Source organism: Carica papaya, chromosome 4 (assembly GCF_054855325.1).
Source record: "Carica papaya isolate Zhongbai chromosome 4, ASM5485532v1, whole genome shotgun sequence".
Classification (NCBI taxonomy): domain Eukaryota; kingdom Viridiplantae; phylum Streptophyta; class Magnoliopsida; order Brassicales; family Caricaceae; genus Carica; species Carica papaya.
Window position 1 is genome coordinate 29,347,130 of NC_142312.1, and position 13,615 is coordinate 29,360,744.

General features: G+C 33.2%; 3 protein-coding genes and 1 non-coding gene across 9 annotated transcripts; 3 read left to right on the forward strand and 1 right to left on the reverse strand.

Annotated features, from left to right (window-relative positions):
* Positions 1-405: 405 nt before the first annotated feature.
* Positions 406-477, reverse strand: TRNAW-CCA (transfer RNA tryptophan (anticodon CCA)). The gene has a single exon. It is a non-coding gene; the product is annotated as a tRNA-Trp (tRNA).
* Positions 478-648: 171 nt separating this feature from the next.
* On the forward strand, positions 649-1,409 carry PSAG (photosystem I subunit G). Its single transcript, XM_022050263.2, has one exon. It carries the CDS (start codon positions 749-751, stop codon positions 1,223-1,225), a length of 477 nt encoding a protein of 158 aa, XP_021905955.1. The 5' UTR covers positions 649-748; the 3' UTR covers positions 1,226-1,409.
* Positions 1,410-2,918: 1,509 nt separating this feature from the next.
* On the forward strand, positions 2,919-6,474 carry LOC110820852 (HMG (high mobility group) box protein with ARID/BRIGHT DNA-binding domain-containing protein). Of its 6 annotated transcripts, none has more exons than XR_002540963.2 (7): positions 2,919-3,189; positions 4,050-4,128; positions 4,348-4,510; positions 4,616-4,663; positions 5,386-5,824; positions 5,981-6,107; positions 6,189-6,474. XR_002540963.2 is itself a non-coding variant. In XM_022050462.2 (7 exons), the coding sequence occupies exons 1-6, from the start codon at positions 2,993-2,995 to the stop codon at positions 6,068-6,070; spliced, it is 939 nt and encodes a 312-aa protein (XP_021906154.1). In that variant the 5' UTR covers positions 2,922-2,992; the 3' UTR covers positions 6,071-6,107; positions 6,189-6,474. The 6 variants fall into 6 exon arrangements, 5 of the variants coding, with proteins under 5 accessions (XP_088074959.1, XP_021906152.1, XP_021906154.1 ...); XM_022050462.2 differs by having other exon boundaries at positions 2,922-3,189; positions 5,386-5,747; XM_088218834.1 differs by adding an exon at positions 3,310-3,377 and having other exon boundaries at positions 3,049-3,189; positions 5,386-5,890; positions 5,981-6,474.
* A 1,699-nt stretch (positions 6,475-8,173) lies between these two features.
* Positions 8,174-10,531, forward strand: LOC110820703 (zinc finger protein ZAT9). Its single transcript, XM_022050281.2, has one exon. It carries the CDS (start codon positions 8,773-8,775, stop codon positions 10,219-10,221), a length of 1,449 nt encoding a protein of 482 aa, XP_021905973.2. The 5' UTR covers positions 8,174-8,772; the 3' UTR covers positions 10,222-10,531.
* Positions 10,532-13,615: the final 3,084 nt, after the last annotated feature.

Consider the following 13,615-nt stretch of genomic DNA (forward strand, 5'->3'; position numbering starts at 1 on the left):
TTAATATTTTTTTTTATTTGTTAAATTATTAACTTTTTATTAAATATTAAAATGCTTTTAATGGTTAGATTTATGCATATTCGATGATTTAACAGTTGACGTTTTGAGTTGAGCTTATTGTAATTTGCAACAATTTTTTAATATTCTGATCAAAATTATAATTAGTTCTTGAGAAAATTATTATTTTAATTTTAAATTATTCGAAAGTATAATTTCGTTATTAAATTTATAAAATGATTGTATATTTTTATACAATTAATAGAAAACAATAAAAAGAAATTATTAGTTCAGTAATTAAATTATTAGTAATTTTTTATTACACAGATAAACTAATAGAAAATATTATCGCAATTCCACCTCTTAATTGTCTCCGCGCAAAAGAAAATGTTGATCCATCAAGGGATTTGAACCCGACGTGAATCGAACACGCAACCTTCTGATCTGGAGTCAGACGCGCTACCATTGCGCCACGGATCCTGTTGCTTCTCTCTCTGTTTATAATGAATATGAAGCTATTACTTCTGAACCTTGAAATTTGCAATAAACAATCTCTTATCCATAACGAACCAACGAAAAAGAACCACGTCAGCACCTAAAATCTACGTAAACTCATTCCCGTCCTCACAAAGCAGATCTCTCTGCGTCTCTGCTCCGCCATTAACCTTCTTCGTAATCTCGAACGAAGATATATCATCATCTCCTCCCAAACTCGATCAAAAACAACTACATCCAGAACGGAAAGTCGAACATGGCTACCTCATCGGCCCTGTTCACTCCCACTACTTTCTCCGGCATTCACAACCACAATCCTAACAACATCACCTTCCAAGGCCTCAAACCCCTAGCGCCGCAAAGAACCATCGCCTCTTCGGTGAAGCTCACCGCCGTCGGTACGAGACGGAGATCAAGCGTCTCCGTGAAAGCCGAATTGAACCCCTCGGTGGTAATCAGCTTGAGCACAGGCCTATCGCTGTTCTTGGGGAGATTCGTCTTCTTCAATTTCCAGAGAGAGAACGTGGCGAAACAAGTTCCGGAGCAAAACGGGTTGACCCATTTCGAAGCGGGCGATACCCGGGCGAAGGAGTACGTGAGTCTGCTCAAGTCAAATGACCCAGTCGGGTTCAACATCGTTGATGTTCTTGCTTGGGGATCGATCGGACACATCGTGGCGTACTACATCTTGGCGACCTCAAGCAACGGCTACGATCCTAGCTTCTTCAACTGATACGATATGAGCGGTTGCCGAGAATCATCTCTTCCGGTACAATTTGTTTCTGGTCGTCTCGCCGGTGTGCCCGTACTGTTCTACTTCTTTTCTAATTTGTATAGTTGTAACTCTAAATTAGCTTTTTTTTTTTAATTTCTGAATTTAAATTTGGTTGGTAATTATGATTATGAATTTTCTGTTAGTAATCTGTGTTGACGTCTGGGCGTTACCATTACTTAACGGGAATCTGCCGGAGGATTCGAGATTATTTGAACCAAAAAAATATATATATATATTTATAAATTGAATTTAGTAATTTAATAATAGCAAAATAAATAAATAAATAAATATCAAATATAATTAAAAATTATATAATATCAGTGTCTCAGAGTATCTTAAAATATTATAAAATTTTAATTATTTGATAATTAATATGTGTTATAGTGTATGTAACTGAACATTACAACATATCATAAATTTAAACAGTTAAGAGGGAAAATTAAGTATTTATATGTTATAATTTTATTATTTTTAATTAAAATTAAGTGTAAATTTATAATTATAAGTAAAATAACATTTTAATTCACGAACTATTTATATGTTATAATTAAATCTTACTTTTTATATAATTTAATCAGTAAACTCATAATTTTATTTTAATTTATAATATTTTTACACACCTAAAAAATTTTGAGAAAAATAATAATTTTTTTTAAAACTTTGCTTATATTTTATTTTTAATAAAATTAGAAAGTGATAATGATTAAAGTTCATCTTAATTAATTTAGCAAAAAATATAATTTATTTTATTAAAACAATAGTAACAAACATAGGTTAAAAAAAAAAAGAAATATGTAATTGGTATTTTTAAAATAAGACAAATAAGTAATTAAATATAATATTAAATTATAATAAATTTTAACCTAACAATAGAAATTTCAGTCTTGACTATACCTAGAAAAATATATAATACATAGTATTAAATTAAAGAAGAGAAGGCGGATATTTTGTAAATTGAATTTATTTGGTACATAATTTTTTAACTTTTATCATGGCCGACAATTCCAATTTCCTACGCTTCCTTTCTTGGATAGTGTAAAGATTAAAAATTAAAAATATATACTTTAGTTTTTTTTTTTTTTAAATTTAAATAATAGTAATCACAAATTCTAGTATTAATCATGACTTGGTATACTATAGTATTTACCATAATAATTACTTTGTATATTTTCAAATTTCTACAATCTTTATACAACATATTATGGTCATGATACAATCCTAAGAATTAATGTATTTACAATTCTATTTGTAATAATAATGTTATCATATTATAAACATTTGATGAAAATAATTTGGTTTTTAAATTTTATTATTTATCAATTAAAGAGTAAGAATAAGAATTTATGATTATTAAATTAAATTAAATTTAAGTTAGGATTAAATTTTACATATTAAATATTAAAATAATAATATTCTAAGGGTCGCACCAACTAAACCGTTCAATTCAATGTATCTTTATTTATTACATATCATATTAAATTAAACATACTTTACACCATCCTAATGCCACCAAATCTAATATATTCATTATATATATATTTATTTAGGTTTTCTTTGAAATAATAAAATTCAATATTATAAATTATATAATTATAATTATTATCAAATTATATATCTATGTGTGTGTATTAGCGTCGTCTGTTTTGGTTAATGTTTGTTTGTTTGTTTCTAGTGTAATAAGAAGGGAAAAAATCTAGCCATCTGCGTTTACCAGGGAAGCTAAAAATGTCCACCCATCATATTTCACCTCCTCACCAACAATTTCACAGAGACACCGCTTCTCCAAATGCTGACTCTCCTAAAAACAACTCTACCGCCCCTTACCCTCCCGCAACCGCATCCTACGACGACGTCGTTCGCGACGGCGACCTTTTCTGGGAAAAGCTCAGAGCTTTCCACAAGTCTTCTGGCAACAAATTCAAGTCAGTCCCCCCTCTCTCTCTCTCTCTCTCTCTCTCTCTCTCTCCACTGCATGTCGTTTTAATTCACTGATTTTTACTTCTCTTATTCGATTTCTCTGGTTTTTTATCTTATTTTCACAGATGGGTTTGTGTTTTGTTCTTCAGTATTTTGTTGGGGTTGCTAGGGGCTGTTCGGCTGTTGTGATCTGGTAGTTGTAGTCTTTTCTTTCTGGGTTTTGTTCATCTACAATTTTTATTATCTTTTATGTTGATCTCAAGTGATTCTTCTTCTTCAAGGAAGATTAATTGTCCGAACTTTGAGGTTAGAGGTCAGATAGAGCGGGCATGGTTCGGAGCTTGAAAGCATGTTTCTTTTTATTCGTTTATTTTTTCTTTGGGGGGAGTTCTAATTGACTAGGATATGACCCAGGTCTTAATGCTTGACTGGTAATTAATGTGTAATAATTGATGGGGAAACTTAAAAAATTGCCTTCGTCTATTTTTTTTTTTTACTCAAACACTGTCCTGACATACAAACCCCTTAAAGCTAGAAGCATGGATTGAGCAGATATCTAGTAAAATAGTTAGGATTTTGAACTTTAGATCTCCAGTTGTTGGAGTGTAGATCTCAAACTTGATTAATCAAACTGTATGCCATCCTCTTGTTCATTTTACTCTTGCATTTTCTTTTTAATAATTTGCTCCAGATTTAGGCATTTGTATTATTCTCTCTGATGATGGAAGTTATTCTTCCAAGCTAATGAAATATGCAGAGGGTGTTCAGCGGCCCCAAAAATAAAATTTTATGGCAGTTTCGTTAACTGGAGGTAGGAAACAAACTGGACTTTTTCATATTCTATTTATATTTTCACGTTGTGTAGGGTTCCTACTGTTGGCGGCAATGCTCTAGATTTGCATCGGCTCTTTGTGGAGGTCACTTCTCGTGGTGGCATTGAAAAGGTCGGACTTGTTGTGAATTTACTTCTGATTTTACCATGGATATTTGCAAACCTAGTATTAGGATTCAGGAAGATGTTTACAAGCTCATTTTTAATGGGGAATACTATCAAGTGGGTTTCTTCGGATATTACCTGCAAATCTTACTGTAAAAATAACTAGTAATAGTAGCTGACTGTGATGCTAGGATGAACAGTAGTAACTTTTCTGAAATGGTTACAGGTAATTAGAGATCGTAAATGGAAGGAAGTGATTGGGGCCTTCAAATTCCCGACAACAATTACGAGTGCATCATTTGTCTTACGGAAGTATTATCTATCATTACTTTATGACTTTGAACAGGTTTACTACTTCCGCAAGCAATTTTCTCCACTCTCAACTGCTGGTACATACTTGGGAGTTGGATTCTTTGTTTTTTTCTCCCCTTTTTTGGTTGAAAATCATGTTTGCTTTTCTCGTAATTTATATTTTTGTTATTCATTATTTTCAGATGATAAACTACAGAGGATGGTCAATGAATCAGTGATACTGGATGAGGGTGAGTAATTATGTAACTATCACCTTTTAATTATGAATGTGCCTGCTTGAGATTCAAAGAAAAAGGAACTCTGTTTTTAAAGTTTCTAGGAATATAATTCACTTTCTTAGCACTGAGATTCCTGGATGCTCACTACTTTAAAAGTAAGGGATATTATGTGTGCCAATTCCTTGATTTGGTGCTTAGATAGTTTGTGGCTGATTTTTGGTAGCTCCAATTGAAAGATAACAATGTGTATGCACACATGTGAAAATGAATAGGCTAAAAATCCACTTAGATAGTTTCTATGATGTCAATGGATGAGGCTATTTGTATGGATAATTCCCAAGAAAATCGATTATATATATGCTGATACACGCTGATGTCTGTACCGTTGTTATTTGTGCTTTTATCACTCCTTAATATAACTTGCAGAATGCGTGGATCAATTATTTGTGATTGGACTTATATACTCCTTTTTTAACTAAATCTCAACTTGCTACAAAAAGAAAATAGTGTCCTGAAATTTAGCAGGCTTGCTTCAAAATTCTTATGGACTTGGTTCTTAAGGTCTTCCTAGTATTCTCCGGATATTTTTTGTTTCATTTCCTTTTTCAACTCTTTTTTTTCTAAAAAAAAAAATTGTCATCTCCTACAATTTCGTCTTTCATTAATATTTGGAGCAGCCAGATATCCAACGTTTGTATTCTGTTTTAAATTTCTTTGCCTCATTATACATGCAGGAAATCCTGAACTGCATGTTGGTTGTTCAGTGATTGGAGCTATTGATGGAAAATTTGATAATGGATATCTGGTTACTGTCCGGTTTGGTTCTGAAGAGCTTAAAGGTGTATTGTATCATGTTCCTCCTGTGCCCTATGGATCTTGCAGTTCTTACACCTCAACTTTACCACCACGGAAGCACTGGAAGAGGTCCAGGTTGGCTCTTCGGGACCCTTCTAGGCCTAAGTCAAACAGGAGTGGTTACAATTTCTTCTTTGCGGAGCATTATACTCGACTAAAGCCTCATTACCACGGGCAGGAGAGAATCATCAGCAAGAAGATTGGGAATTTATGGAACAATCTAACTGAGGCTGAAAAGCAGGTAGGAACCACGTCCCTCCAAGCAAAACTCGCAAAAAGTGCATTTACGTGGATCATGCTCGCCAATAGTCCTATTGGGTTGGGTTTCTTGCACTTTGACTGTCTGGAAGTGGAACGTGAAGCAGAAAATTTCTAACAATAACTGTTATTCAAAACTCTTTCCTTGCACTTTCTTAATTCTCAAAACATGAATTTCTTGCTACAAGTGGTCATGTTATTTTCATCCCGATGCAGGTTTATCAGGAGAAGGGATTGAAGGATAAAGAGAGATATAGGACTGAAATGATGGAGTATAAATCTTCCTATGATTCAACAGCTCAGTAGGCTACCTTAGTTTGCTTCTTCGAAACCTGTTAACTAGGTCATAAATTTTCTCTTTTCTGTACTTTTTTTTTTTTTTTTTTTTTTATTTCCGTCCTTGATGTTCTTGTTGTTGAGGCAGCTGGTGGTGGGATAAATTTTCTTTCAGTAAAACTTGCTGACAACTTTCCCTTCCATTAGACACTGCAAGAAGGATGGTTATAGGAAACTAATTAACTAGTCCCGAAAGTTTATGTATGAACGTAGAGTGCTGCAACCAATCTCAATCTCAGAACACTTAGGATGAACTTATTCCATCAGATAATTAGATCCCGACTTTTGTTTGTTTGTGTCGAGTAAACTAGCTCGTAACAGCCTAATTTTGTGATCTTGATCTAATACGAACATGATGCTTATATACCCTTGAATTTGGTCCTTGTTTTTGAATATATTGCCTCTGAATTGGTGGATTTATTTTTCTTGAGACTATCTTGTTTCTGGTCATACATACTTGAGACTCTATATCTTCTTCCTTGTAAATTGTAGTGTCTTATAACATATACATATATGTGTGTGTGTGTGTGTGTGTGTATGTATATGGTATGCAGTGTGATCTGGTCAAAATTGTGATTTACGTTTATCAATGCGGTCGTCATAAGTTGGAAACTCCATTTTGATTGCCATTGCTGCCCGACTTGTTTGGATTGGACTTCTTTTTGTCAACTTACAGCAGAGATTTCTTCGGCTTTGATTGTCAACAAAAAGTAATAAGATAAACTCTTACTACTACAACTTTCAGTCAAAGGGTGTTGTAATTGCTTGACGAAACATATATATATATATATATATTGTTAAATAATTAAATAAAAAATAAAATGTATTATTAAGAATTCTGAATTTCAACAAAAGTAACTCAAGGCATTAATTAGATAAGTAATTTAAGTTAATTAGTAAAATCCATTTTTAACAATTTCTATATTATTTTTTAAAAATCATAATTATTAAATAAATAATCCGAAACTAAATGGAAAAAAAAAATAATAATTTTGACAGTTGTATTTGGTAATCTTTAGGAGAATAGAGTTAGGTTGTTAGCCAAACAATATCAAAAGCCAAAGTAGCATGTAGTAGCCTGGCTAATGACAATGACTCACTATATATATATATATATATATATGTATATGTATATGATTTCATATTCGATATATAAACGAGAAGTTTATATTTACATATTAAATAATGAATACATTTACCACTGAAAGAAATATAACGTAATAAAAGAATAAAACCACTCGACTCTAAAAAAAATCATAAAGTTTTTAACTGAAACAACCATAAAGATAAAATTATAATATATATCTACATACATACATATATATATATATATATATATATGAACAGAGAGAGAGAAAGAGGGGGGAGATTGAGCAAAATTGGGTTTGAAAAGTTGAAACCGCGTGGAAACATACAATAAAAACCCCCCACAAAAAGAGCGAGAGAATCCCATCTTCATTAATTCTTTTTGCATCATCATAATACATGCACGGCAGTTCAGTCCACTGGGAAGATTACCATATATACACACACCAACATGTGTATGTATGTATATGAATATATGTAGAGAAAACATATATATGTATATACATATACACACACACACACACATGTATGTATGGTTATAAATTATATATATGGGTTGAATCCCAAATCAAAAGATTTATTCCTATAACAAGTCATTTTTTTTTACTTAAATTACCATAAATTACAGATTAAGAGAATAATGAGGCACAATTAATGTAGATGTAGAATGAGGGATTTTCGGGATGCACCCCATCCTCATCCCCACCCAACTTAATCAGAATCATAATATATATATATAAACTCATATATGTTCACATTCTGTGATGTGTGTATATATATATATACTCATATTGTAGATATACATGCTTATTATGGTACTGCTACAAGTACTAGCTGCTTCCACGCACTGATTTATTTTTCAACCGGAATAAATTAATTAAAATTACATAATTCCCATATATATATATAATTAAATTATAATTTATGATATTAAAACTTAAAGAAAAATCAAAATTAATAAATATAATTCTTAATTTAATGGGATTCCAAAAGAACGGATTGATTCAGAGGAGAACGTGACAGTCAATTTTCCACATTGCATCCTCACCAGTTTTCTTTCTTTGTGACCTTCCTTCTTCTTCTTCTTCTTCTTCTTCTTATTCTTCTTCTTCGTCTTCGTCTTTGTCTTCTTCCTTCTTCTCGGGTCTTCAGGGGATTTTTCTTTTTTTTTTTTTCTCACCGTGTTTTCTCGCAGACAAATTTGAGAATTCCGGGAGCTGATTCTGGTGAGCTGGGTTTTGTCTGGGTCCGATTCACTAATTTTTCGGGATCTTTTTCCATTGTGGGTGTTCGAAATTTTAGGAAGAGATAGGAAATTCATCCCCAAAAAACAAGTGGAGAGGAAAAATTGGAAGCTGAGTGGGTTTCTTCCAAACCAAGCTAACATAAACCCTACCCAAATCCTCAATCTAAAAATTCTGATTTCCTACTCTTTTTGGTGCTCTTTGTGATTCTGTTCACATTGGATCACTACTCTACTCACTTGTCTTTTCAACTCCTTAGCTGAGAATAAGAAGCAGAAGAACAAGAAAAAGAAGAAGGAGACTGTACCCTTTTTGGATTTGTAGCTAGCTCGACCGTCAACAATGGAGAAAGATCAAGATCAAGGGAAGGCGAAGTTGCCGGGAGTGGTGGGATCGGGTTCCGGGGAGAAAGATAAGGATTTTTCGACAAAGAGCGGAATATCGATTAAGCTCAAGATGCCGAGAAGGGACTCTAATGAAGCTGCGGAAGGTAGTACTCCCGTGGCAGACGGCGGAGGCGGCGGCTCCGCCGGCTCTGGTGGTTTATCGAGTAATAATCAAAGTCGCGTATGCCAGGATTGCGGGAGGGTTTTCTCATCGGGAAAAGCGTTTGGCGGGCACAAGAGAATCCATGTTCAAGCCGCCAAAAAATCTCAAAAGCTTATGAATCTTGTCGTCAACAAAAATGATCTTCCTAATCTTGATCGACAGTTGGTTCTCGCAGGATCCAAAGATCATAAAAAAAATGGCGTGGAAGAGGAGGTGAGTTGCGCAATCTGCGGCAAGGCTTTCGTATCCATGAAAGCGCTGTTCGGCCACATGAGGTTCCATCCAGATAGGGGTTGGAGAGGAGTTCATCCACCAAACGACGTCGGATTGAAGGCTGCTTCTTCAACCTCCACCCTTTCCGATGATCGTCTTCATATCGATTCTTCAGCTACCACTGGCTCCGTCTTGGACCTCAAGAATTTGCTGGAGGGATGGTCGGTCACTGGTAAAAGAGGTCGAAAAGCCATCCCTCCTGCTTCTTCCGCTTCCGGGTATGGCTCCGGCTACGGGTCCGGGTCCGGGTCCGGGTCCCGCTCTGGTTCTTATGGGATTCAGGAGGAAGACAGAGACGATAATGATGATCGATTGGATGAGAATGACATGGACGAAGCGGTGAAGGATCTCTTGATATTTGCTTGTGGGGGATCTTCTCAATCTGATGGGAATCCAAAGAAGAAGACAGCTGAGGAGCAGAAGAGCTCCATTAACGGAGCTGGAAACAAGCTTAATATCAAGGGAGATCACACTGAACTAGAGAGCAAAGACAATGGAGAGCTGAACAAGATGATGAAGAGGAAGAAGAAGAGACGACTGTGTGATCTGGAGAGAGAAGGCGAAGCTGTGGTGACAGACCAAAACAATCAAGGTCAACACATCTGCATCACCTGCAACAAGCCTTTTCCTACCCACCAGGCTCTTGGCGGCCATAGGTCCAGCCATAATAAACTCAAGAATAATGTTGCTAAAGAGCCAACAGTGTCAGGATTGAATCAGGAAACGGTACTGAGCGAAGATCAGGAAGTAAGTACTGCAGCCAATCACCAATGCAACATATGCAACAAAACGTTCCGAACAGGTCAGGCACTCGGCGGACATATGCGGCGTCACTGGACGGCCCCGACGGCATCAGCTCCGGCAGAAAGTCAAGCCACCTCCTCATCATCTGAACAACAACAGCCCACTACTCGTATTGTCCGTAACTTTGATCTCAACGAGCTTCCTTCCCAAGAAGCTGATGATTGAAATGCTGTAAGCTTTAGAAACATGCATGGGTTGATGACGATGATGATCATTAGTCTGGTTGAGTTTTCTGAGAAAGATTAATGGCATGCAGTAGCAGAGAAGTCTAGTTATGGAAATGGTGATACACAGTTTCAGTGTTTAGGTCAGTTTGGTTTCTAGTTTAGTTTTAGTTGTGCAGTGGAAATGATGAGGAGAAAACTTTTGTTTCTGGTTTAGACAGTTTGGTGTGTTAAGCCATTGATGTTAAAAAGATCCAAAAAAAAAAAGCTCATTGTATTTTCTTCTGGGATGAAGATGATGATGACGTAAAAACTATATATATATATATATTTTTTTTAAAATTTTTGTGTTGTTATTTATTAATTTTTATTTTTTATGCATTGCTTATAATATTCACAGTAGAAACTTCTTATTACCTAAAATATTTTTTTTTTAAAAAAAAAAAAGAAAAAAATTCAGAAACAAAAAACTTTTTGTCTGCTGCATTCAGGATTTATAAACTTAATTAATTATTATTTTTATTTAATTATTTAAAAAAATGAAGAGGATATAAATAAAATGGGGCCCAGTGGAATTGGGTGTTATGGAAGGAGGAGAAAAAACTGGTCAAAATCTGTTTTTACTCTTCTGTTGCCTTCGCTTGTTGTATGAAGGAGTTGATGGTGTGAGAATTTAAGGCTTAGACTTGTTAGCGGTTACAAGACATTTTGTATATACAACTCCATTACAAGTGTACACATATATATAATATATATGTATACATATCTCCCAACAAAACCCACTTTCTGGGTTCAATATACTTACATGTATGTATATATATATATATATATATATATATCACAGTAACAAAAAGGGCATTAAAAGTCACTTGTAAGCAAAAGACCAAGTCATATTACATATATATTTGTGAGAGATATAAAATTTTTATACATACAAAACGCACAGGGCACCTCTATATGTGTCTGTATGTATATGCATTACATATATATGTATATATATGTGTGTGTGTGTGTAGGTAGAGAGAAAATTAAAAAGGGAAGTCTCATCACCTGTTTTCTTGACAAATTCTCGTGAAAGAAACACTTTTCATGTACGCGAATCATTTTTGACTTTATGCTCATAAACACCTTCTCTTTCTCATCCCACATTCTTTATCAATTCACTACCAAAATTTGTCTCTATTTTTTCATACCATAATGTGTGTGTATATATATATATGTATGTCTATATTTGTTTATTTAACTCCCTTTGCTCTATAACTTGATTAAATTTATGATATCATTGAAAATTATTAAAAAAAAGTTTATTTGTTTATATTTTATAAATTATTATTTTTATACAAATAAATCGTATTTTGTTAAACAAAACTAGTGAATCGATTCTTATTTTTTATAAGTCTAAAGTTAATTTAAAAAAAAAAAAACATAAAATTCCACCTTAATTTTTAAAAAATTTTATAAAAAACATCCAAAAGATTCTGATTAAATAATATTTTATTTAAAAATAAAAATGATAAAAACCGACTTTGAATAAGTTTGAATTTAATTTTATATTATAAATTAAGAATTTTATTTAAAATTTTTATAAATATATTTAATATAAAAATAAAATATAAATATGATATTGTGTTGGGTGGAGGAAATTATGGATATTGTGTTGGTGGGGAATCTGCAAGCTGACTAAAAAAGTCAAAGTAACTGCCATCAGATATTCAGTTGGGCTCTGTTAGTTGGTGACTTTGTTGGGACAATATGGCCCACCTAATCCCAACTCTCTTATAATATTATATATATATATATATATACATACATACATATACATATATATATATATATATACCAGGGCCCAAGTACTCTCCCAAAGCCAATCCAAGTCACCATCCACTTTTACACACACATCACCACCCTATACATATTGTAATCCCACATATATATATATATATAAAAATATGTCAAGTTAATAACAATAAACACAAATATAATATTTAGTAGGTAATAAAAATTATTCAAAGAGTTGTTTGAAATTGGACATGATTCTCCCTTCTAATGAGATTCTTTATATGAAAGTTTTAAAACATATTATCTTAAACTACACCAACAAATAATTAATATTAAATTACGTCCTAGAGTTTTTTTTTTGCAAAAATCTCTCGTGACAATGTATGTACTCGACAACTTATACATAAAAATATATATTTATTGAGGGATAACATTTTTAAGTTCTCAATTATGTATTCATATCTATATGCTATTCAAAGTTTATAACACCACTATGGATTATAAGTTACTTACCTCGTTAATAATTCAAATTCAATTAAAAAAAAAAAAAACTACTTCAATTTATTACCTAAAATTAAAAAAATTTCTTATTATTAAAATAAATTCCAATTTATATTCACTAACTTTATGCACCTAATTTTGCTCTCGTGGACTTTCTAGGAGGTAGTTAACTCAATTTGTACAAGTGTGTTTGAATTTTTTCAAAGATAATATTTTTAAATTCAACTTAAACAAGCTAAACATAACTATATTATATATATATATATATATATATATATTAAGAGTGTATTAAAAAATAATTTCTGTAATTTTTTTGTAGTTTTAGAACCTTATATATACTATAAAAATCTGTGAGCTATTCTCTCGAGGTAACATGTTTAGTTCTGATGAAATCATTTTGTACCCGGTTGCGAACTATGTGGCAATCGATGTCTAAATGCTTCGTTCGTTTTTGAAAAAATAGATTTGTCGTGATGTGCTCAGTGACTTTGTTGTTACAATTCAGTATTACGGGCAAATGAAGCATTATCAGAAAGTCTCGAAGGAGGTAAGTAATCTATTGAATCTCGCATACCATAGAAGATATGCTTCTGTACTCGGCTTCTGTGGAAGACTTACTTATCGTCGTTTGCTTTTTTATTTTTAAAAAATTAATGATGGCCCGAGAAAGATACAAAAGCCCGTAAAAGATTTATGGGTCATCAGGCATGATGCCCAATTCGAGTCACAAAAGGCTTGGACTTTAAAGTCATTTTTTTTTTTGGGAAGAACATGCCTTGCTCCGGATACTACTTTAGGTATCTGACGACGTGAAGCGCGATATCGAGATGCGACCGTCTAGGCCGCTACATGAATTGAGTTAGATGTTGGGTCGCATAAGATATGTCGAGTTTGGTGAAGTTGAGGTAGAGCAAGCGGCCAATTAAACGCTTGTACCTATCCAGATATGGTAAGATTTCTCCTTCTTCTGTATTTAATTATAGTCTAAAAGGTAAGGAAAAATAGCTTCATTTTTCATCCTGCATTCTTGTATCCTGTAAAATATCTTTGATGTATTTTGTTTGGCTGATGTAGATACCTTCCTTCGACTTGGCTATTTTGACCTCGAGGAAATA

Bases quoted from the DNA above. Each gene is read 5' to 3' on its own strand.
- PSAG (XM_022050263.2), top strand. From the start codon at position 749: ATGGCTACCTCATCGGCCCTGTTCACTCCCACTACTTTCTCCGGCATT.
- LOC110820852 (XM_088218833.1), top strand. From the start codon at position 2,993: ATGTCCACCCATCATATTTCACCTCCTCACCAACAATTTCACAGAGAC. The intron at 4,511-4,615 runs GTACATACTTGG...CATTATTTTCAG, and splicing joins TTCTCCACTCTCAACTGCTG to ATGATAAACTACAGAGGATG. The intron at 4,664-5,385 runs GTGAGTAATTAT...TTATACATGCAG, and splicing joins ATCAGTGATACTGGATGAGG to GAAATCCTGAACTGCATGTT.
- LOC110820703 (XM_022050281.2), top strand. From the start codon at position 8,773: ATGGAGAAAGATCAAGATCAAGGGAAGGCGAAGTTGCCGGGAGTGGTG.